Source organism: Charadrius vociferus, unplaced genomic scaffold, assembly GCF_000708025.1.
Source record: "Charadrius vociferus isolate BGI_N301 unplaced genomic scaffold, ASM70802v2 scaffold69, whole genome shotgun sequence".
NCBI classification, from domain to species: Eukaryota; Metazoa; Chordata; class Aves; order Charadriiformes; family Charadriidae; genus Charadrius; species Charadrius vociferus.
In genome coordinates this window covers 240,658-266,068 of record NW_009649937.1, presented here as the reverse complement: position 1 = coordinate 266,068, position 25,411 = coordinate 240,658, and the positions used below count along the sequence as shown (strand labels likewise).

Genomic DNA, 25,411 nt, shown 5'->3' with positions numbered 1-25,411 from the left:
TCAGGCTGAGCTGTACCATGATCTGATACAGGTTTTTACGAGTCTTCCCCTTCCTCCTTCCCCTATACTCATTTATGGGGTTGTCTTCATGACAGTCATTTTCCTTGCTTTCTTCCTCCCGCCTCCCCTAGCAGATTTTAGGGTATTCAGAGTCCCTTTGTACAGTCTGACATACTCTTTTAGTGGATGCACTGCTTCTAAAAAGAATAGGCAGGCTGTTTCAGAGACAGTCCGCAAGTTTACTGTACTGGTCAAGGAAAGTCCTCATACTCCTTTGTCTGTTCGTTTTTGCCTTGCTAACTGTTTGAGTCTATAATTCTGGGCAGACTTGGCTCTTCTGCTTTGATCTGCCTCGTGGATTCGTGGTAGGCATTCGTATTGTTACTGCCCAAGTGTCAGTATTGGTCTTGGCCTTGGCTCTGATGTCAGACCTTGTGGTCTCATTGAGCAGCAAGTAGGCCTCACCTGAGGAGCTGGTGATGGATGGGTTATTCTACTCAGTGCAAGGACTGGCTGAGTCTTCCACAAAGGATCCAGGACAGCTCAGACTCAGATGACTATATATGTTCTACTCTGAAGTCTTATTTCATGCTTTTGGGAAGAATTGTTTTCTGGACTTACGAATAAAAAAATACACAGCTATGGCCTTGGAGTGTATTGGTTTTCATAGATCAAATCGCACGGGTTTTTTATCCTGTGCTCAGGAAGACTTACTTCCCAGTTCTGGTGTTGCAGAAACAAGTACTTGCTTTTAGCCTCTTTGGGAAGGGATCCCAGGCCTTGTTTTACCTCCTTTATTTCCTGATGCAGGAGTGGGAGATATCTAATAATCCCTTCCTTTAGAATGCTTTAGAGCAATCTGAGGTGAGGTCCAATGTAGTAGCTTCTAGATCATTTAGCCGTGTAAATCCACCTTGTAGATTTTCAATTTGTTCTGGTAAATCACTCCTCCTGTGTGGAACTTGGTACTGTGCATGGTGTGCTACTTGCAGTTGCTGAAAGTGGCTTCTGTCTGTCTCTGTCCTGGCTTGTCCGTCTGTTTTCTGTTCCTCATCACTGTCACAGCAGTCTGAAATGACCTAGATCTTGGTGAGCATATTCAGATAGTTCATTTACCTACTTAACTATTTTTAAATCATAATTTTGGCATAATTTTGTTGATTGGGGGTGTTAAATATGTAAGTTACTGCTAGTTAACCCAAGAAGCAGGGTGAAGAAGAAAAAAAGAAAGGGGAGAGGTATTTGGTTGTGGGTTTTTTTAGGGGAAGGTGTTTGGTTTTTGTGTGTTTTTTTTTTCCTCCTTCTCTCCGTAAATCAAAGTATATGTGACTCATGCAGGATGAATTTGAAGTTGAAAAAAAGGCATTGCTACATGACAAAGAGCACATATTGATTCAGGAGAGAGAGAAGGCACAGGCTGCTCACCAAAAGGAGCAGGAGATGTTATCAGCCCAGCTGCAGGAAAAAGCAACAATAATTATCCAGGTGCGTGGAAAATATTTTTAACCTAGGTTTTAAATGTGCTTTTCTGGTTGTGTTTTGGCACAGTGCTCTCACCTTTTTCAAGATGAGTATAGAGGGACTGTGTGTATAATTCTTCTGATCGCTAGTTTTTAAGAGGTAAAGTATGATGGGCTCTGTCTCTTAGTTGGAGTGCTACAGCAGTAACTTGGAAGCTGAAACTGGGTATCAGCTTTAAAACTGGTCTTCAGCCATTTCTCAGGGAGATTAACAATGCTTTATATGAGAAGGTTGGATATTTGCCTTTTTGTTGTCTGCGTATTGATGCCATCTGTATCTATCATGTTTTTTAGTCACGAAAATAGTGCTCTAGTAGCTTTTGTTAGACCAACTGACCTATAGCTCAGAGGAAGTAAGACAGGGAAATGGGAAGTTTGGATCCAGACGTGGCAAAGATAATATTCGTTTGTCAAACAAACCAAAATCTTATGCCTCCTGTAAAGCAAATATCTAAGTTGAATCTAGGTTGCCCAGAAAGCTTTAGAGAGAGAGGAACAGCTTGAAAAAGGTATCTGTTTTAATTAGGAAGTTTAGAAATATCAAGTTCTTTTTCAGTTATTAAAATAATAGCTTTGAGTTTTCAAAATAGAAAATAAAATGAAGTAAAACATTCATATCTTCTCTCACAATTCAGGAAGTTCTGACCAAAATGTAAATCTGGTATATTAGACTGTTCTGTTAGGCCTTTATGTTTAGCGGAAGAACTGGGAGTAACACTAAGAAGTTCTCCTGTTGGAAAAGCATTCTACTCCTGTGCCAACTTTCTCACCCTTCATCAAATCCTGCATGAAAAGTACTGATTTGTTTGGCAGCAAAATCTGGGGGTCAGGGGTGGGTATATACATACATGTATGTATTTTTATATATATATATATATTTTAGTGGGATGGAGGTATCATCTGAACGTGTGAATTTGAGGAGAAAAGACATTTTTCTAGAAACTTATTTTCAGGCAGAGCTTATAAAGCAAAGAAGAAAGTTAGCCAGCACTGATGATACTGGATCAGGTTGCTCTTCGGGTTTGTGTGCTACAGTGTCAAAATTTATTCTAGACCACTTCTTTGTGTTGTTGAGGCATAACAATGAAAGCAAACTAAAGTATGACAAAGTTTTTACAAGCTTTTTGCATTGCTTGTATACACTGAGTCGGAATGCAAGTGAGGCAACACCCTGAAGCAAAATCAACGTTAGAAAAGAGAACTAAAAAAATAAGCATTCATTTTTAGTCTTTCTGCTGTCCTTCATTTCTAGTACATGTAGATAAAGTTTGCGTAACAACAGACAATGATTATGTGAATACATATGAAATTATAAAGGGTAAGGCCATGGGATGAAGTTCGTAGTTTACGTAAAATGATTGACTTTGTTGCATTGTTACTGTATTTTCCACAGCTGGAAAAGAAAGTGGAGTCTTTAAACCGTGAAATAGAGGAAACCAGCTCTGAACTGGAGACACTCCTTCAGCGGCGGGATAGAGAAAACCAAGAAGGAGGGAATTTGGTAGCCATATTGAGATATGATCTTGAACAGTCCAAGGATGAAAGGTTTGTACATCTTGGGTTACATAATGCTTAGTGGTTGGGTTTTAGTTTGCTTGTTTTCTTACTCTTCATGAAGAAATCAATAACTAGGGAAAATTAAGCCAGTTCAAATGAATAGTGTAGGATGATGATATATAGGTTTTATTTGCAAGGTTTTTTTATTATTTTTTTTTTCATTACCAATCTATGTTGATATGGAGAGCAAGTTGTTTTGGTATTTTTCTTCCTTTTGTTTCTTGTGGTCTGATGGAGACTTTGTTTTTTTGGGGGGTTTCCACTGTCTATAATCTTGGAAAAAGCTAGCAAATGGAGAAAGCCTCTTGGCTTGCACAGAAACCTTTCGGTGAAATGTGGATTGGCTTGATATGTCGTTGGAATGTGTGGGTTAGAGAAGCTATCATGCTGAATAAGCTTCTAGAAGAGTTCCCTTTCTCACCTTTAAGAAACTGGGTTACTGTTTTTCTTAAAACTAAAATGTTTTCATAATTATGATTTTTGTTGTTTACTCTGCCAGGACATCCCTACTTATTTTGATGTCACAGATACTATAGCAGTAGATGCGTTCTCCCTACTAGTGCTTCCAGAGATGTGGAAGCCTGAAATGCTTGTGACTGCGGTACAATATCTCCATCTAACTGTGGAGAAGACAGGTGGTTTTTTTGCTGAACCTGCTCTGTGAAAATGGCCTTGTTTTTGTGTTGAGTCATCTGAATCATCTTCACTGGTCACTGACAGACGATGGCAAGATACCCAATTTAGGCTGTCAGTTTTTCAGTAGGTTCAGAGTGTCTTTTAAATCAAGTGCATGCATTTTTGAAGCATTTGATATGCTTTTGTTCTAGGAAAAAACTGCAGGAATCTTATCAACATCTTTTGAAATTGCTTATGGAGTTGGTGAAGGCCACAATAGCTATTGAGGACCTTATCTGTAGCAAGATTGGTCTTTGCCTTGATGACAGTCTGGCTTCTGGAGATTCTAGAGAAAGTCACAGTATTATGGAAGAAATGAGGTTCGTGCAGTATTTCAAAGCCAAAGAAAAGCATCACCTAGAAAAAGGTGAGTACAAATTGCATAATTGTATGTAGTCAATTCACTTTCATGAAAAACACCTGTTCATTTCCTTTTATATGGATGAGGTTCAGAAAGACGGTATCTCTTTTTGCAGTGTTTTCTGTCTCTTTCAAAATTGCTCCACACTTAAAGTGGTGTCTATCAGTGTTCTTTCAATTTAATTCTTTTAACAGTGCAAATACTAAAATGTTGCTGGAAAAGGCTGAATGGATAGTAGGGCAGGAAAGATGAACTTGGTGAATGCAGGGTTTCAGGCCCTGATGTATAGCACAATATTTCCAAACGTTATGAAAGACTGTCCTGATTTGTCAACATTGAGTTATAGATGTGTACAAGTTCTTACCTTGTAGTAAGTCTTCAGGATCAAGCAATGTCACTGTCTGATGTCAGTTGTTACCCGAGTGGCCAGTTCTGTGGTTTTTTTCTGTGTTTTTAAATAGCTTGCTTGTTTTCAGTAGATGAGCTACTTGATGAAACTCTCACAGAACACAACCAGTTATATCCAGAGACTGATGAGAGGTCAGAGTTGAGTCAATACTTCTATGAAAGTGTTTTTGCGAAGCCAGAAATGGTATGTGAAAATGAAGAAATGGTACTGAAAATTTGTCATCGCTTGCGCGCTGCAGTGGAGAGACTTCTGGAACTGGTTACAGAATCATCTAAACAAGTAAAACTTTTAACCTGTATAGATGTATAATTATACTGAAAATGTGAAAGCAGGTTTAAGGCTTGTGTACTTAGCACCCTGTAGGATTGGCTACTAAAACCAAACAGATTTTGTCTGAATACATGACAAGTTATTAGTATAGGGAGGCATGTGTATCCCCTGTTCATTATAATGAAGGTTGTGCCCTCATTTGATTATTTCTTATAAATGAGACTTCAATTACTTTTTTTTTTTTTTATTCTATCAGATCCTGCAGGAAGGCTGTAGGTTGGTTGCCTTAAGTAGATTTTAACTATGATTTTTAGATGTATTTGTTAACTTCAGGAGACCAAGAATTAAGGGTTTTTGAGGGTTTTTTATCATACCTCACATCAATGCTTCTTCAAGACTGATAAGCAGGTTCAATGTTGAAGTGTTTTAGGGATATGTAGATAGCAAGAAGCAAACATCCTTGTAATAATATATTGCTTAATTGTGATAAAAGGAGCTGGACTCAGTATTACAAAAGAATTTGAGTATTTTCATACCAAGTTTTGCAGTGTCTAGACATTCGGCTTTGGGAAGAGAAGTTGTAAATCTGAGGTAGATGTTCGACTACAGTATACATTTAGAAGACTGAATTTAGTGCTACAGTAATTAGTTTGTTGAGTAAGGAAGCATCTAACTTAAGAGAAAATGTGAGGGGAAGGAATATATCTGAAATGCACCTTCTCATCAGGTATTTTGTGCAACCCAGAGATAAGCATCTGTGTGAAATGTATATTCACCATCTTAAAAAAAAAAAAAAAAAAAAAATCCCTCCTAGAATGAGGTGCTTAAATTTGTACTTTTGGGTACTGATGCTGGTTCCACTAGCGCGTAGCTAATTTGTGGTTAAAGCACTTGCCCAAGCCATGGCAGATCTAGATTCTAGGTCACCTTTATCAGCTGCGTGCAAGCATATTTTGCTTCTGTCTGTGAAATGTCCTATCCACCAGTATAAGCTAAATATAAACTAAATGGGAATGGGGTTGCTCTGTTCCTTTCCTTTGAACTTGAGACATTGCACATCGGAATGCAAGATATATAGTCTCAGAGAACTGGTGCCATATCTTGGAAACCTGAGGATATGTTGTCTTCACTGTCTAATAGACATGCCTCAATCTCTTGAAGAACTTAAGTGCAAGGATGCTTTGAATTTCAAGCGGCTCAGGAATTGTCAAGCTGAGCAGTTTAGCCAGCAGGGAGGTATTTATTTTTATGCACACTAAAGAAAGTTATGTGCCTAAAGAAGATTTGTGGCAAAAATACACGTATGTGAGTACAGGGAGTCACCAAAGTGTCCAGGGGTTTTGGGCGAAGTCAACCTAGTACTGAAATGAAACTTCAAAACCTGGCCCTTAATGCATAGACATGGTAAAAAAATTTAGAGGGTTTTTGTTCAAATGTCTGTAGTATTGTTACATCGCATGTGCATCCAAGATCTGGTGCATAGGGAAATTGTTTACTTTTAGCTGGAGAAAATGCATGAAAACCATATGCAATTTGAAGAGGAATTCAGTCGACGAAATTGGGAAACTGCCCAAGTGGTTAGTCAGCACCAGGAGCTAATGGAGTGCCTCAGCGAGGAAAGTGAGGCCAAGAATAAACTGGCACTAGAGCTTCATAAAGCAGAGGGTAAGAAAATGAAACCAGTGTGAAGAGGTGTCAGTGTCATTTATTCATAGCTCAGTCCTCCAAATATCTGTGATATGCTTTTTGGGTCTTTTGTTGTTGATTTGCCTGTCTATAATCCATTTTCTGCATTTCAGATTACTAAATTACTTGAAGCATGGGTCTTCTCTTGCAAATTACTGCTTAATTCTCTTCATGCATTTCCCCAGGGCAAGTGTCATAGTGCTTAGTGCTATACTCACACTATTGACTGCATGTGAAAAATACCATAATTTTTAAGACAGCGGTTTGCATTCCTGCATGTCTAAACATGGAAGCTCGGATTATTGAAAATAAGACATACTCCCAGTGTATATTAGCCCACCCATCTGACTTTGCTCTAGTTCATGCTGAGCCCTTCCAATGTTTGATGGTAGTGCAGACATAAAGAGATTCTGTAAGAAGTGACAAAAAGGCTGAGGCTGTTGATCTCAACGCTGTCACAAACTGCATATCGTCAGTCTAGTTCCCCCTTGTGCAGATTACAACTTGAGGTCTTTGCCTTTATGTAGCAGTATGTTTCCATGTCCTTCAAGCTGAGCTTTTCTCCCTTTCCATTCCTCTTCTCCATCATACTCCTTTAGGCTTATTTGGTCTTTCCAAAATCCTATTTCCTTCCTTTCTGTGAATCATTCCTGGATTTTTTGGGCTCTGAATCTAACACTTCATCTTACTTTCTGGAGATTCTGTTTCTTTGAACCTCAGTGCCCAGCAGAGCATGTGTCAGGCTGTCCTATATTGTGAGGTGATATCAGGCCATCAAGGCTTAGTGATCCCCATATACATTCTACATGTTTGGAGGCATTTAGTGACATGGCAGCCTCATAAAATATGTTAGAATACATTAACTGATACATTTTATTTCTTAAGATACTTCAAAAAGCCTAGCTAGAGTGTAAATTTAAGTCATCTTGCACTTCTTCCTTTCTATGTCACCTTCCTTTGTTTGCAAAAAATTGTTTACTCATGTTTTCAAGGTACTTTTTCCCAATAGGTGAGTTTATCTATTGCATTATTTGCACTTTGACTTGGGATTTTAGGCATTATCGAAGGCTATGTTGCAGAAAAAGCTGCATTGGAAGAGGCCTTGAATCTGAAAGAGGAATCTGAACGACGCCTTGTTGTGGAGCTGGAGAGTATACGTGAACGCTTCCAGGAGCTAACCCAAGAACAAGCAATTCTTGGTAAGAAGTTGGTATGACACTATTAGTGGAAAACAAGATTGTCTCTAGTCGGGGCACACTACAATGTGTTTCTGTAACATATCAGTCTTTGATTTGATCACCTGGTGAGCAGCTCAGTCTGGTAAAGAGGTTAGCGGATAATAAAACAAAGCAGCTGGTTCTTTGCTTATAAGATGATAATACTGCTAGTGAAGAGTATTGCTGTAGTCTTATGCTTAGTTAGAAATGTAAGGTGTCTGAGAAAATAAGAGGCATGTATTAACTACAGTTAGTTAGCTGCAACAGGTAATTAGCACCTAGTTAATAACTGAAATGCTGGTTATTTGACACTGCAGTCAAAGAGAAAGGTTGGAGTTTCAAGGCTTTTGACTACTTCCAGGACTAAGGAGGTAGCTTAATAATCACAGAAGGAATAAAATACTTCTGGAGATTATTTAAATTAGGAAAGAATTGTGGTGATGATGTATACTTAGTTTCATACATAAGCTTTTCCCCTGCTCCCAAGCCTTGTCTGTTCAAAACATACACACATCATCAGTAAGGCTGACTGTGGAAATATTTTAATAATCAAGCTCAAAGTCTGTTTAAGTTTTTAAAGGAAAGTACATGGGTTGAAAACGCTGAATAAGGTAGTGTTGTGGGAGACGATAAGGTGAGGCAAATATCTTAAACTTTTATATAAAGGGTGACTCACTGCAAGCTAAAGACAGCCACTGAAATACCAAATCAAAACCCATATTGGGGGTAGGCGCAAATAAGCGGTCTACATAACTCCTTCCCTGACTCCATCACTCCTTCAGCCCCACAGAGTATGTGATACGATGTAAGCTAACTACCAGAAGCTTGTGTAGGCAATTGGAGTAGGATAAAGGGGGACTCTTCAACATACTGGATGGAGTCTAGTAACACTCAATGAGTGAAAGTTGGGGCTGTGATAGCTCATACCACAAATGAAGGAGCACACATTTTAATAGTGACAGCAGTGATTTAATAAAGACCCTGAAGAATTTCAGTGTAATATAGCTGGCTTACATGTGAGACTTTTTTTTTTTGATTCACAGAATAAAATTCAGAGATACTATGTGACTTTCACTATGTAGGAACTCAAGACTGGTTGTGCTCATTCTTAATGATCAATCTGTGAATCATTTAAATAGCATTATATAGTTTTGACTTCTTGAATTTGAAGCCTTGATGTTATTCTAGCACTTCTGTAAGGGAATTTCTCTGTATCGTCTTCCAGGAGAAATTTTATTACATGGCATCACTGCCTTCCCATTTCTGCTAATGCCAACGTTGCACTACCCTCAGCTATATCACCAGTGCCTCCTTCAGCTATGTTGCATAGATCTTTACTGCCTGAGCAGACTACATAACAGGTAGTTGTACGTAGTGCATGCTTAGGTCAGAAATAAAGACAGCAAGAAATCTAGTGGATTTCTCCATTGTTGGTAGTAGAGGAATGTAAAGACTCTAGGTTTCAGGGTATGGACACAAATTCTATGGAGTTGTGTTTGACTGGACACAGTCTGTGTGTTGCAATTATGTGTCCACTTCTCAGGAGCTTCTGTTGTAGACTCCTGCCTGGCTTTCAGCCCTACTGTATCATTCCTCTGCAACTCTTGTCTGCCTCTCACCTCTCCTCCTCCTCATCTTCTCATCTTCTCTTCACCTTGCTGCTCTTCATGTCTCCTCTGACTCTTGATTTCACCGTTGTCCTGCTCTTGTGGGCCACCATCTTTCTGTGTTCTTCCTTTTGACTCTGCAGTCAACCTTCCAAATACAGTGCAATCAAAATACTTGTGTTGTACATAGAATCATAGAATGGTTTGGGTTGGAAGGAACCTTTAAAGGTCATCTAGTCCAACCCTCCTGCAATGGGTTCCCTCCTGAAAGGACATTTTCAACTAGAATAGAACAGAACTTTTTCAGTTGGAAAGCACCTACAACGATCATCTAGTCCACCTGCCCGACCTCCTCAGAACTGACCAAAAGTTAAAGCATGTTCTTAAGGGCATTGTCCAAATGCCTTTTAAACACTGACAGTCTTGGGGCATCGACCACCTCTCTAGGAAGCCTGTTCCAGAGTTTCACCACCCTCTTGGTATAGAAATGCCTCCTAATGTCCAGTCTGAACCTCCCCTGGTGCAATTTTGAACCATTCCCAAGCGTCTTATCACTGGATCCCGGGGAGAAGAGCTCAGCACCTCCCTCTTCCAGTGTTCAGGAAGCTGTAGAGAGCAATGAGGTTACCCCTCAGCCTCCTTTTCTCCAAACTAGACAAACCCAAAGTCCTTAGCTGCTCCTTACAGGACACTCCTTCCAGCCCTTTCACCAGCAACTAGATCAAGTTGCTCAAAGCCCCATCCAACCTGATCTTGAATGCTTCCAGGGATGAGTCATCTACAGCCTCTCTGTTCGAATGTTTTACCAACCTCATAGTAAAAAAATTTCTACCTTGTATCTAGTCTGAGTCTACCCTCTTTTAGTTTAAAACCATTACCCCTTGTCCTATTGCTACAAGCCCTATTAAAAAGTATTGTACTTATGTTAGTATTAATGATTGTGTCCGTCTCTGACCTCTCATGTGACATCTTAATGATATCTTCATATTACCTTAAGAGAAAATTGAATAGTGGACTAGTGGAGATTGTCCTGGCTTACAGAATCTAGGCTCATTTGCCCCAGGAGGCAGAGGAAGAGGTGGGGGCAGACCATTCTTCCTCAGGGGAAAGACAGCAGAACATAAACAGATTCAGGGGTTGTAACTGAAACTAAATGCATGTTGTGCTTGATTTACAACAGTGATTATGGCCTCGAATAATATGTCCCACATGAAACACAAAATAATTCCATCATATTGTTGAATGCAGGTATGTCTGTGTGTCGTGGAAATGTATGACAGATTGCAGAGTCTGTAAGTCTGTGCCAGTGAGTCTTGCTGGACTGAATCCTGCTTTGAATCTTTAAATTAATAAATTAATTTAAAGGGGTGTGGGGAATATTTGAGTTGATGTAAAATGGAGAGCTAAAAAAAATACAGTAAGAACTGAAGGAAAACTAAGGGAGAATAGAGAAATGTAGTTGAATTGATAGGTAGGTCAGAAAAAAGAAGGGGAGAGCAGAATAGTAAGAAAGGCTAGTTATGGGAGGAAAGATGAAACCAAGAACAAGCAAGAAGGATCCGTAGGGTTTTACACTGACTTTGGAAGTGTAAAGTGAAGTAAAATTTGCCAAATTGAGAGACATCTTCCCCCCCGTCCCAAACCTAAAGTGTGCATACTTAACTCGTGAGGACCAAACATCTAGATCTGCTAAATTCATAGCTGCCATGATTAGGTTTTGTGGTCTACTCAAAATATAATTCTCTTATCATGTTTTTAGGTCAGTTTTATGTTTGTAGATGTGTTCTCTTGCATTATTCACTGTCTCTTTTTTCTAGACTTTTTCCTGTCCCCCAAAGGGTGTGAGTTGGGTAAACCGAGGTGAATAAAAAAGAATTATCTAGGGAAATTCCAGTTAGAGTTGAAAAGCTGCAATGGGCTTTCTGGCCCATTACTATATATTTATTCCTTCTCTCCATTCCTCAAACACTATTTTTATTTAACATATTTTTGGTAACCACCTCACTGTACAGAAATTTGCCCACTCAATGAGAAGGAACATCTAACTTAGCTGGTTAGAGTGTGTTTGAGGATTGACATTCTCCCAGTAGCTGCAGTCCAGCTCTTGCCAGCAGCTCATTAGAACTTGATAAGTTGCATTTGCTACAAATGCTGAGCCATCAAATTCATCCCCTTTCCCCAACCCCAACCATCTGTAGTACTTTTCCTCTGGTTTGGAATTGCTTGTAGTATATGGAAAATATGATAAATAGAAATAATATTGTTTGGAGTTGATTGACATGGCTTATTCCTTGCAAAGCTGATGCCTCCTCCCGTTTTTGATGTAGAGTACTCACGCGAGTAGAATGGCCTTACTAATAAAATGCACTTAGAATGGAGCTTGGCATTTGCTAATGATGATCTTGGGAGCAGGGAGAAGTGTGCCGGGGCATTACAAATGTGGAATTGCATTATTTGAATTAGCATTAATGAAATAGCAGTTTTGTCCCTACAAAGAAACAAATGTGTGATCTGGTGATCTATTCACGTTGCTTGAAATTATACTTATAAACTTGGGAAACATGTGCTTAAAAAAAATAATTTAAAAAATTGCTCAAACAGATTACACTTACTGAGATTGTTTCCTAGAAAGCTGGTATCAAATTTTGGCATTTTCAGTTCCATGTAAAATCTGTTAGCCTAATTACTTTATTCTATTAACTTGTATTTCTGTCTGAGGAGGTGACAGTGACTGTTTATTTCAGTTTTATCTAAAGAGTATTTTGTTCCTCAGAAAGCAATAGTGTTCCTTTTGAGGATAAGAATAAGCCCTCAACTAATTAATGACCATGTTTCTTACGGTATAGAAGGAAGAATCCCTGTGACTGTTTTCACTAAAGCATCAGTGCTTTTTTTCAGGGAGTTAGCCTACGTATGTGCCCTTCCACAGTATAGTGCTATTTTATTCCCATCTCCTGCCTGGCAAAACCACAGCACTTGGTAAAAGATATTCTCTGTTGTGCAGCTATGGTTGGGGTTCAGTCTCCTAATGGAATACAGACTGCTGTTGGCTTTTTTCTTTGTATTTTAGCCTTGGATAACTTGCTGTTTACATCTTATGACAGCAGGAGGCTATTAGAACTCCAAGTGGGTTGTGAGAGAAGTTGCTTTGCAGGAGGCTCTTCGTTTACCTGCTTGCATTCTGCCAGAGCTTGAGTTATATCCACAACTTGATGAACATTTGATTAGGAAACTTGAAGCTTAGTTCATGTGATTATTTAGCACTGTGCTAGAAAAATTAGGGAGTGTGGCACAGTAGTTGCACAGTTGTTATTATTTAGGCATCTGAGATATAACTCTTGGTCATTGTGAGTTTGCAGAGTTAGCACTTGGATTGAAATATAGTTGGAATGTAGTCATGGATTATCACTCAAAGGCAGAAAGTACTTATCAAGGCTAGAGCTTTTTGAGATATGCGGTCTGTTGTATATCTCCAGCAGTTGCTCAAAGTCCTTTATTAGTCCTGTGATTTGTATTTATCAGCCAATAGCAAACTTAAAATTGTAGCAGAAGCCCTGCTTCCAGTGAATCTGTGTGTAAGGGAGGGCAGGGCTCGTAACACATTGTCTAGAGTGACTGCAAAACAATTTTTTTTTTCCTTCAGCTGGTGTGTGTCATGCTCTCATATTGGCAATGTACATGTATGCTACGTATCTCAAAGAATTTAAGTGACTGATAAGCAATTTTGTGTCCTTTTTCAGTTGGTTTCACAAGCTACCATGGGCAGAGCAAATCTGACAAATGGTTAAAGAATCTGGTACAGTTCCATATCTGCCAAGTTTTCTTTTGCTCAATTAACCTCTTATTTTTATCTTGCATATTTTAGTATTGAATTAATGCAGAGAAAGTATAGTTGCTACAGAAAGAGACCAGGGCGACTGAATCATGGAATCACAGGGTTGCTGTGGTCCTTGAGAGCTTGTTTAGTCCATATTTTTGTCCCAAAACAGAGTCGGCTTTACTTGTTTCTCTTTGTCCAACCTCTTTAATTTCCAGAGACAGAGACTTCACAGTCCATGCACACTCTGTTCCATTATCCTAACTGAGATGACATTTTCCCCAATGTTTAACATAAATGCTATTGCATCATTCTAAGCTTGTGACACTTATCCTCTTAAGCATGAACACATAAATGTTCATGTTTCTTGGCTTATTGTAAGTGTCTAGAAATTTAAATAAATACCTTTGGATAATGAAGCACTAGAAAAGATGTAAGGAGACTGTGGTATCACTTTTGTTTTCGAAGGTTTGTAACAGCAGCTTAAAATGATACTAGGTCAGAAATCATGTGGATTGAGTTGACTATGCTTAGAAGAGGGCATTGTCCCATTCTGGGAACTGGGCGAGATGGCCAGTTGCTTAAGGTCCTTGCTGAAATCATAGACTTTTTCTGTATGACTGAAAACATTTAAGATGAATAATGGAACATTTTAAAAGTAAAATAACGAGCTTTTGCAGGACTTTTCTTTAAACACTGAATAGCTAGACTTCTATTTTCATGTTCAGGTTACTTAGCTATATTCACATTAAAAGAGTTTCATTCCAAGTGCATTCACAGTAGTGTCTCAGTTTGGATTTCCTAAACAGTGTATTCAGTGCATCCAACTGATTGAAAATGCACTTTGTAGGTACAAATTAGCTCTAGATAACTTAAATAATCTTGAGTTATGTATGTTTTCTTATATGTGGTATTTCTTTTGTAGTCTGTATGTGCCATCTTTTTCCCAGGTTTCTTCCCTTTGTAGCCTCACACCTGGACTAATTTTCTGTAAGCATGATTTTTTGCTGGGTTTTAATGCCCACTCGGGTTCAGAGAAAAAGATTAAGCTAGCTGCTATGAGAAAGCAAAGTTAATGGCAGGGTTGGGCACTGGTGGCTACTGAAAAGATGGAATGGGTGCTAACTCAACAGTGTCAATGTCAGCAGAAGTATCCAGTATGACATGAGGCAGAGAACTAATTGAGAGGCTGACCTGAGACTGGATGTTAGAGGTCTAAGGAGGATCTCAGCATGACAGTTTGGAGGAATTGAGAATTCTGTATTGAATGGCTTGATTGGGAAGTGATTTGAAGTAGGATGGGAAGTTGGGATGGAATTGGTGGCAAGGGTTTGGAACAGAACAGTGAAGGATGGGGCAGCTGGAAGGATGTGCATGAGCGACTAGGTGGCTGACAGTGGGGTGTGGGGCTTAAACTTAAGGATGGAGTACATCTGGAATGGAGTGACTTTGGAGGATTGAAGATCTGGTGGGGTTTGGAAAGAGCCTCTGGGTCAGGAATAGCATGGAACCAGGGTTGAGAGGGCAAGGACCTAGGGAGGGAATTTGAAGGACTCCTGGTCAGGTGAGATGGGGCTTTCTGGAATTGTGAGGTCTCTGGGGGTGAAGGTGAAACGTTTCTATGTGCCCAGAATGTCTCCAACCGGATTCACTTTGGGATTGAGAACAGATGCCCATGCCCTCCATTACTACATTGTACAGTAATCTTATCAGAGATGGCTTTCCGAGACACAATGGGCAGTCAAGTGTCAGACCTCCTTTTGTCTCTCTTACAGACCATCTCAGGAGATTTTTTTCTTTGGTTTTGATGCTGTCCAAAGTACGTTAATCTAATCTCATCTTAAACTCAATTTGATTTTTGTACCCTGCACTGACAACTTTGTCGTTACTTTTGTGTTCTTATTCAGGTCTACTCAAGGAAGTTGAATTTTTAGCAAAGGAGAAATTAGAGCTTCAATGTCAGGCAGAAAAGGACCATTCCAACTTACGCTCTCAAATGAAGGTTTTGGAGGTGGAACTGGAAGAACAGCTGCGTAATAATCAAGACCTAACTACACAGTTATTGGAGGTTGCTGAATTAAAACAGCAAGTTCAAGTTCTTGAAAAACAGCTTAAAAACCAGCGCCAATTCATGGATGTAAGCAAGCTTGGTACTGCATTTCCATGGTTTTGGAGGTGATAAATACTCCTCCTAGTTTGTGACTAAGACTTGGAAGATGGTTCCTAAAACGGGATACTTCCTGTTTTGTTTGAAATTAAGACCTTCGTATTGTAGTCTTGTAAAAGAAAAAAAAAAAAAGGTAGTTTTTTAATTCCCTTTCTGTTGTATTACAGGATAATTTTTTCCTTTTTATTACTTGCTAATTGTAGTTTGTATGTACATTGGAGCCAAAAAGTTGGTTTTTTTTTTATTTTACCTGTAATTTTAGCTGTGCTTTCTGGACTACTAAAAAGTGTTAATTATTTTTAAGTGAGCATAGTTTCTTCACCACAAAAACAATGCCCAGATTTTTCTTGTACTCAATATTTTAATGAAATGTAAAGTTTCTTAACAAAGGTTTTAATTATCTCTGGCTGTGTTTACAGGAACAAGCTGTAGAAAGGGAACATGAACGTGATGATTTTTTTCAGCAGGAAATTCAGAAACTGGAAGAACAGTTAAAACTTTCAGCAAAATCACAGACTTCAGGAGGGCCTGAAGAGTGTAAGGTGAGTAAAATCGCACTTAATGGCCAAAGCAGTTTGGTTACTACAATTAAATACCAAAACCTGTACTGTCTTGGGGAACTGGCTCTTGAGAGATGTTTGGGTTTTTTTGTTTGTTTTTTTTTTCTTGGTTGTCACCCAGAGGGCAGGTTTTCCCCCAGCTGACTGGCCTACATTTAGGCAGTGATAGTGTACTTATTTCTTACGGAGATGGAAAGAAATGTTGTATGTGGGTTATAGTAAAATTTCACATCCTGTGAGCCTGGTTTAAATTAACTGAGAAGGACAACATTATAGACACTCAGGTGTGTTCTGTAATGCAGAGGGATGACTTCTGGGTTCTAAATATGTTTAATTTTTCCAGCTATAACAGTTGAAATGAGAGACATTCTTTGTCTGCATGCCTTGTCCTATTTAAGTTTATAAATCAGTCCTTTTTTCACATTTATTTGATGCTTGGTTTCGAAGATTAACTTTTGCTTTTTTGTTTTTTGTTTTTCTTCACATAAATGAACATTATACAGAACTATGAATTGATTCTACAGGTATGGAAAACAGCATGAACATTACTTTAACTTTTCTTTCATTTTCCTTTCAATCCCTTCTATTAATTAGACTTGCTTTGGCTTTTTTCCTGGTTTTGGTATGTCAAGGCTGCTTTAACTTGACTTGGAGATAAGGATACAAGAGATGGAATTCTCGCAGGGAGTGAGGAACAGCTTTCAATTTAATTTCCTGTACATAAGTGCTTCATTTTTATGCTTATTGCTCAGATGTATTACAGTATTACTTACTGTAAAAGAGCTTTTTGGCATGACATGAGAAGTTGAGGTTTGGAGTATGAAACAAAGGTAACAGAATTATGATGATACACTGTGCCTTAGTCTTCAGCTTTTGTTTGTGGCCCTGCTCTCAACAAAACTTCAATGTGTATGCTACTTAATTTCATTTCCATCAATTCACTTTTGTGCAGTTTATGACATTGTGTGCCATGGTGTTAGAGAAGCAAATCTTGTAGGAACAACTGTATCTTTGATAGAGTGAATTTTCCATGCTGGAGAGCACCTCATTGTCACTTGCCTTCTGTAACCTCTGATAGGATTTCATTAGGCTTCTTAAGAAGCAGAGTGATTACATATCATTCTGCATCAGTCTCGGCTTCTCATTTCCGTAAATGCCATTATCTGGCATTAAGATTTTCTGAGTTCATCACAAATGTAGCCTACATGTTACTTACAGTGTGGCAAAGATCAGAAAACGAATGGCAAAGATTTTTGTTTCGAAAGCCATGTGACTTGTTGAAGATCTGTTTGTATCCAGAAGGTATACCACTGTAGCAGTCTTGAGCATACAGAATCATAAAGGATATATGTCAGGTTATTCAAAATATATCAAACTGTTAAGACCACAGCTTGCTTTCTATCCAAGATATTAGGTGGATGACAGTTACTAGTGTGCTTCTGGCTTAGTAAAAAGGAATATCTGAAAAAATCAAGACTGCCTGTGGTAACTTTGCAACCTCTCTCAGAAAGGATTAAAATTGGAGAAAGGTACACAAAGAAGGTGACATTTGTGGGTAGGGTGAGGTATGCATGCAATCTGTGCCAAAATAAAATGTCAGGATTTAGACAGTTCTTGTAGAGATGTGTAATGCAGCTGTAATGTCAGTAATTGCTTAACTCACTCCGAAACAAATCAGTTCAAGTGAACATCTAGTTTCTGCATGTAGGAGTTATACGATCATAGTTGTTCTCTCTGCTGTTCTCTAAGCTCAAGGTATATGTGAGCGAGATTATTTTGTGAAAAGAGTGCTGACTGGTACTGGGAGCTACCATCTGAGAATATGCTGTGAGGCTGAAAGTTGTGAAAGTTTTTTTAGCGACAGAATTACAGCACTAGCTTTCTAGCCATGTAGTGTTAAAAACCACACTTTTCATGTGTAAAGTGTCATAGTTTGTGGGATTCTGATGCCAAAATTTTGTAGCAGTAGAAAGTATTAGATTTCTAAAAGATTTTTTTATATTAAAAAGCTTTACTGTAAGGCTTGTGTTATGCTTAACAGTTGATTAATTGCTGATGAGATGAGAAGGAAAGAAGATATATACAGAATTAAGGAAATGTATACGTGCCTGTAAGCAGCTGAAAATGTAATGTTAATCACTTTTGGTATTCTTAACTAGTCTGTGACACTCTCCGTGCTTATTAATTTGACTAAATGAACTCTATCCTTCTTTATTTTGCTAGAGGACATTTTTCTGCTTTAGTAATAGCTGTACAATACTTTGAAGATTTAAAGTTCTGTATTAATACAAAAGATTTTTATTTTAAAATATTGAAGTGGAATTTGCATAAATTCAGACGTTTATTGATGAACAAAGCATTTATTTTGTAAAATGTCGTATTCCTTGGTCATTGGTATTGACCAAATTATTTCTCCTTTAGAAGGCTTTCCATTGCTTTCCTATCTGAGCTTGCTTTCACTGTGCTTCATGACTTTATCGGTAGTCTGTCTGTCATACTTAGTTCTCTCCTGTCTCTGTTACCGACCGAAGCTTTGGGATGAATGAGTGATGGTTTTTCTGCAGCTCTGTATATGATTGGATCTCAGTGAGCTCAAATGCAAAATTGTCATCTTCTTCATATTTAAGCAATTTTTGAAAAAAGAGTACCTGTTCTATGTTGGCTACTGTGAATCTCTCTGTTTTGCAGGCATTAAGTATGTTATGTTGCATATTTATCTTTAAGTTCTTGATATATTCCTTTAAACTGGATTTCCTTGAAGTAATGGAAGAGGGTTCTGAGGTTACATAAATGTATCTAATGCAATTAGTAATAATTCATGTAATCTTGGGGTTTCTTAATCTTAAACAAACAAAAAACCACCAAAAAACCCCCCACACACCACAAGGCCCCTTTTGATGACCACTGGGCCTTGAGGGCATGCCTTCATCCAGCACTTCACTAGAATGCTGCCAATATTATTAAGAGAGAGTAAACAAATGTGTAATTAAGAGCTGCTGCATTTGGAAAACAAAATTTCAGAAAGTTACTTCTTCATCCTTTCTGTCCACATCTGGTTTTATTTTCATCTGGGATTTTAGCATAGTCCATAGTAAAACTCTTCCTGCTTTGCCATGAAATTACTCTTGCTTCCAAGTAGAAGTTTGGTATATTGCCTGAATATCTGTATAATGCGATTTCTGTATAGGTAGAGTCTTTGCAAGCAGAAATAAAAGGGAAGATGGACGATTACAATAAGCTGTTAATAGAAAAGGAGCAAAAACACCAAGAAATTACAACTCGTGATAAAGAGATAGAAAAACTAGTGGCACAGGTACAAGAACTGGAGCGCAGTGGTACTGAAGTCTCAAAGACGGTACGCTACTTGGAACAACAACTGCAAAAAATGAAGAAAGTGGAAACCGAAATAAAACAAGTAATTTTTAAATTCTTATTTAAATGGGAGTGGAATTATGCACACAGTGTCTTCATGGGGGGTATCAATGACTGTGTTAGTGTTGTCTGAGACTATATCTGGCACCTAGTGCTGAGTTAAACTGTTGTATTAATGGCAGGTATCACAGCCACAGTTTTAAACAAACTCTGGTGTTACGAACTATAAGCCTACTTACTATAAAGACTGCTTTTTGACAGTTTTCACGTTTGCGTGGATCAGAGCTGCTCTTTTGCTTCTCTGGAAATCCTGAGAAGATAGTATTACTGAATAGTAAACATTGTAGGTCTTCAATAAATAACTGTGTTTACAATCATATTAATTGGTAACTCTTCTTGCTATGTGCCTTTGGAGACAGACGTTTCCCATACCCTGAAATTTTTAGTGCTTTGTTACTACTGCAGATTGAATCACAGCTTAGACTTAAAAATTACATTCCATTTAGCAAAGGTATTTGTCTTTTACCAAACATCTGAGTAACCTTTTCTACCCTCTTAAACTAAATGTTTCAGTATCCTTCCAGCAATTTTATGTGGTGAAATATTGTTGGTGTGTCTGTCAAGTTTGAAGATTTGAGAATGGTATGGTCTAGACTAAATTTATTAGTTTAATTGCTAATTCTGTAAATATTTGTTTCTGTTATTTTTCATTTAAAAGATGTTAAACAAAATATTGTTTTGTTTTAGTTTCAGCTAACATGATATAGACTAGCCAGTCTTAGTTTATAAGGTACTATTATTCCTATCTATTTGGCACTTGCAAGATTGCATCTGGTGAACTGCTTGGTTTTAGACTCCCATGTACAAGAAGGACATTGGCGTACTGGAGCAAGTCTAGCAAAGTACCATCAAGATGGTCAGGGGGCTGGAGCAAATGATTTTTTGAGGGGAGGCTGAGAGAAGAGGGTGTTCAGCTTTGTTGGAGACCTTATTGTTGCCTACAACCACATAATACGAGGTTACAGAGAAGATGGAGTCCGACTTGGAGGTTCACAGTGAAAGGATGAGAAGATATGAGCATAAACTGCAACAAGGGAAATTCCAATTAAATGCTAGGGGGAAACGGTCATATTGGGGGCAGCCAAATGTTCAAAAAGGGGTCAGAGTGGCAGTGGTGCTTCTGTGACTTGGAGATATTCCGAATTTGGCTAGCCAAGGTCCTGAGTAAAGCCAAGTTGTTTCTGCTCTGAGTCAGAGGTTGGAGCAGAGAGCTCTAGAGACCCTTCCCAGCTTAAGCTATTCTGGGATTTTATCCAACCATACAAAAGCTGCGCCCATTGGCTTTCTGTCTGGCTTGCCTGGAGTGGACTTAGATTGTGATACTGTTGTTGACAAGTTGCTCTTTTCTATGAAATCTTAGCTTTCTCTTAAACATGTGAATTCAAAATATTCTTTTAGCTATCTGAATGTTGTGGGAAATTGGTCTTTCTTAAAAATCCTAAATAAGCCAAATTCAGACTTTTGGGGTTCGTTTCTTTCTTTTTTCTGAGAAACTAATTCGTCGGCTTTATACAAGGTTATACTATTCAATTTGCCAACTCTAGGGATTGAAATAGCTTGTCTTGAAGCAATTTCATGCAGAGCCAGGGGAGCTCTAATAATGCTTGTAATGAATTTTTTCTGTAAAAATACTCTGGATGTTAATGGCAATTGTGGATTCTTATTGTCCCCCAAATTCCAACATCTGAAAAATGTAGGTGTTGCAGATAGTGGAGACTAGCACTAATAAGAAATAGGTCTGGAAAGAGTAATTTTGAATACGGATCAGTAACTTTTTGTGAAGAATACTGACTAAACTCACAGCTAGCAGATCTATTTATCCTGCTGTCGTGTATGGATCAGGTCTTCATTTTTTCCTGGTCCAGTTCCTTTCAGTTGTTTAGGTTGTTGATATGTAACATTGATACTCCTGGTTAGGGTTGTGCTGGAAGAAAACTTAACTCTTGTGTGCAGAGTGGTGCTGACACCAAGAACTATGGCACACTTGCAGCTCCACTGTCCAGTAAATGCAGGAACATCTGAGGTAAGGCAGCCCAGTTCTGCAGGAGTCTGGTTTTGCCCATTGTTACTTTTGCCAGTGATCAAGATGAGCTTTAAAATGGTGCAGCTAATGTCTTATTTTCAGTTGATATAAAACCAAAAGGCTCTGTTGTTTGGGTTTTGTTGTTAACGTGTGTCTTTTCATGCACTGGAGCAGGACACCTGAGGGGCTGATTAATATTATAGGTTTCTTTTGATAGCAAGAAGATTTTTGATTTTTTTTTTTCCCTTCAGGACAAACAAAACTATTTCTGTGCTAGGTGCTTTCTTACCCAAAAAAGTGCAGGTGATGCTTTCATAATTATTACTTTTTTTTGTTTGTTTTCATCCTGCCAGTGATAATAGGTGTGAATGACTGAGCTTTGTACACTAACTGGCTGTCTCCCCTATAATTTCCTTTTCTCTTGTGTGCTGTGTGTGCCTGGACTGCACCCAGAGCTGACCAGAAAGCCAGTGGGACTGGTTGGGGCTCGTGGGTGGAAATTGGATGGCCTGTTTAGTATGGACATGAAGTGTTTTAAATACCTGTTCTTGGGCGTGCTGCTTTGATACTGCGATATAGTGTTGACTTGTAATTTATTTTTTTTTTTTAATTGATGCTTCTTTCATTTTAAGAGCAGAAAATACTATCTATGTACTCTGGGTCTTAGTTCTCTTTGATTAGAGAAAAGATGGTTAAATTTTACATAATTTTTTGGCAAATCATATGTGTCTAAAATAACCCTTCATTAGAGGTATGTGTATTGAGCTATGGGGAGAATAAATGTTGAACAGCAAAGGAAGTTACTTCCTTAGGTTTCTTGTCCATCTTTCCTTTGTTGTAATAAGTAAAGATATGTATGCCTGCTGTTTGGACAACTTCCCAAGTGAAGCTTTCCTCCTTGGACTGACCCAGCTCTTGAGAAGGACTGTGAAAGAAAGAGGACCAATGGAGTAGTTTCTAAAATAAATAAGTAAAACTATGGTAGCTTGACAGACCTCAGATCTGACAGCAACTTAGTGCTGCTGCTTCACATTCTGACTTAATGTGATGTATTTGTAGCAGGTTTTTGATCTACCCAGAATTCTCCATCTCTTAAATTAAGTCTCCACCTCTTAAATTTAGCTTGGCAAATATATGGTATCATAATAAATTTGGAAATGGCTACAAAACCAAGATGTTTAGATTATTAAACATATCAAACACTGTGTAATTGAAAAAGTATAATATAACACTGAATGCTAAATTTTCAGAAGTTGTTAAGCTTGGGGTAGAAAAAATAAAGGGGTAAAAACTTAAGTTAGCTAAAAAACATTTAGTTGTTTTGCATTCCTATGTCTTTATAGGCCATTTGGTTTATGTACTTCTTGTACTAGGGTTTGTCAGGGATGATGATGAAGTATTTTGGCAGGATTGTTCTGGTTAGATGGGTATGTATATTGTAGTACAATTGACATAAGCTAGGAAAATGAATTGTAAAATGTAATTGAAGCAACCAAGGAAACCTGCTGCTGCTCAAGTCCTCTGTACTGCCCCAACCCTATTTAATTATTTACCTTATATTAAAACAGAGAAATAGTAACTAGACATGATTTATCTACAGTTCAGTTAAGGAACTAACCACCAGACAATGTAGCATTGTTTGATAAGCAGGGTATTCCTGCCAAGAGAATGATGAACTGTAGGCCTGGTCAGCAAACTGAGAAAACCACTTGGAACTGCCAAGATCAGAGGAGAAGTAGGTAAAAGGTAATTCTGGCAGGGGGAGATCGGGACCACCACCTCATTGACCACCTACCCAAATGATACAACTTACTCAAAAGAGAAGAATGGAAGAAGAAGGCAGTCTGCACACTAGTTTACATGGGAAGCAGAGAAATCTTGACCAATCATTAAAGAGAATAAGAATGAATATGTATTAATTGTTTGAATACATAATAATGTATAAAAGTGGAGATTTTTGAAACTAGTGTGTGCTCCTGTTTTGGGACGAGCACCCCATTTCTGCGCATTAATGGAATAAACTTAGAAATACCTCTGCTCTGTGTGTTGTTGGCTGGCACACTGGGTAAAGAACCCAGATTTGGGACAACATATGTATTGACAACAATTAATTCTAACATAAAAAATATTTTGCAGGATAAAGAAGCATTGCAACAGCAACAGTACAATAACCTCATTCAGATCTCTGCTCTACAGTCTAAATTGGATGAAGCGAGGCACAGAGTACCAGCAGATGGCAGTTTTTCCCCAGTACTGAAGGAGCAATTACAAGCAGAGCAGGAAGCGCTTCAGACAAAAGAGAGAGAGGTAAGAATTTCAGTAGGGTCCTATGAACTTTCGACTCAGTCACATTAATTGCAGAAACATTTTGTGCAAACTTGTAGCTGGGAATTTAAGCCATTCAAAAACCCAACATTAATGTTGTAGTAAATGTGTCTTCTTACTGAGTATTCTCTATGCTTTGGAGTTAACTAACTTTTTCTTGCTTTTCTGTTTTGTCATCCCCTTGTCCATCTCCCCTCCAACTGGAAGCTGTCTTGTGATGATTCATATCAGCTTTGAGACTGATTGATCAATATCTGTTGTAAACTGATTTTCCTTTCCTTCCAAAGTTGAAGTGATGCGGAAGGCAATTATATTTTTGTTTGATTTTGGGAGTGAGCAATAATTCCTTTAAGAACAGAGGGACAATTACCCATATGGTGTCATCTGACCTTCTCTGTTTTGCAAGCCAGCAAATGTTAGCGATGAGTACTTGTGCCAAGCTAAGCTGAAATGCAGTGTCACGTTATTTAGAAGTTTTTATTGGATTTAAATGCACAGATACACACCCCTGCTATATGTGTATGTAATGTTATGTAATTATTGTAGTATCTGTATATATCTGTAACATACAGTTCAGTTTAGAGTGTGCAAAGAAGAAAAACGTGGGTGATCCTCCAGTTATCTGTATACTTTTGTTTCAAGAGCAGTGAGATAATAAAAACAAATTTCTTACAGATGGAAGTTCCAAGTCTGACTTCAGGAGCCACTAAGCCTTTTTTATTCTCAAAGCCCTATACCTCGCTGCCCACTAAGGCAAGAGATGATAAAACCTGTGGGTGGCAAGATCACATTGTTTCCAAAGAGCTCTTTGCTCTCAAGCTTTCAAACAGCTACAAACAGAGAAATGTGTAGTTACTGATCCTTTTACAGGCTGAAGGAGTTAACGCTTAGCACTTTTTTGATTGCTGTGTTACTGGGATTAGCACTGCAGTGTTATTTCTGTTTTCTAGGAGGAGGAGAATGGTGATTGTGTTAACTGCTTGTGATTACATTAGACATCAACTGCCAACATATCTCTTACTGTTATGTCAAATTACATCTGTGTTCAAGCCTTGACTGTTCAGAACAGGGTTTAACATATCTTTTATGAGCAATTAGATCTTTTTAAAAGAAAATGAGCAACCACCTTTGCAGTACTTTGCAGGTTTCGAAGCTGAGGAGCTGGAATGCTAGCTTCTTACTCTCTTCTTATGTCTCAAGTATTTTATTCATGCAAGTTGATCAGAGAGTTTAAGTCACAGAATTTGCTGAAGTTACTTGCTCTCAGTAAATAAAGCGATGAATGAAGTTTTATCTTTTCTGCTTAAATAAAAGGACTTAATTGAAACAACTATGCGTTTTCTTCTTTTTTTAGATTGCAAGCTTATTAGACCAAATAGAACAATATAAAGATAATTTGATCAGTAAAAACGAGGAGATATTGCAGCTGAACTTGCAATTAGAGATACAAAAAAACCTTAGCACTTCCAGCATCAGCCAACTTCAGTTAGAGAATGCACACTTGAAGGTAGGTTTCCTTAGCTTTAGCGTGCGTGAGCTAAAACTTTAGAGACTTGTCTTGAGTGTTGGGGTCTTCATCTCCTGATGTTATAAACAGATACTTAGTTTTGTTTCTCTTGTCAAGGGAACATTGCAATATTGTTACAAGGCTAATGCTGGTTATCATAGAACAAAACCTTCCTACTACTCTATAGATTCATGCTTATGGCATTATCTTCTACAGTCATTTGATTTAAATAAAAAGCTTAGCTTTTTTCTAGCCCTTACAGATTATGTTGCCATTTA

General features: G+C 38.2%; 1 protein-coding gene across 1 annotated transcript in view; it reads left to right on the top strand.

The window, feature by feature from the left end:
- PCNT (pericentrin) overlaps positions 1-25,411 on the top strand; it is a 99,404-nt gene that overhangs the window by 39,736 nt on the left and 34,257 nt on the right. The window contains exons 22-33 of the mRNA XM_009891399.1: positions 1,339-1,485; positions 2,914-3,065; positions 3,905-4,119; positions 4,590-4,801; positions 6,295-6,457; positions 7,534-7,677; positions 15,027-15,256; positions 15,706-15,828; positions 16,350-16,370; positions 19,034-19,261; positions 23,438-23,608; positions 24,981-25,133. Coding sequence (XP_009889701.1) covers positions 1,339-1,485; positions 2,914-3,065; positions 3,905-4,119; positions 4,590-4,801; positions 6,295-6,457; positions 7,534-7,677; positions 15,027-15,256; positions 15,706-15,828; positions 16,350-16,370; positions 19,034-19,261; positions 23,438-23,608; positions 24,981-25,133 — 1,959 coding nt within the window. The remainder of the gene's footprint in view (positions 1-1,338; positions 1,486-2,913; positions 3,066-3,904; positions 4,120-4,589; positions 4,802-6,294; positions 6,458-7,533; positions 7,678-15,026; positions 15,257-15,705; positions 15,829-16,349; positions 16,371-19,033; positions 19,262-23,437; positions 23,609-24,980; positions 25,134-25,411) is intronic.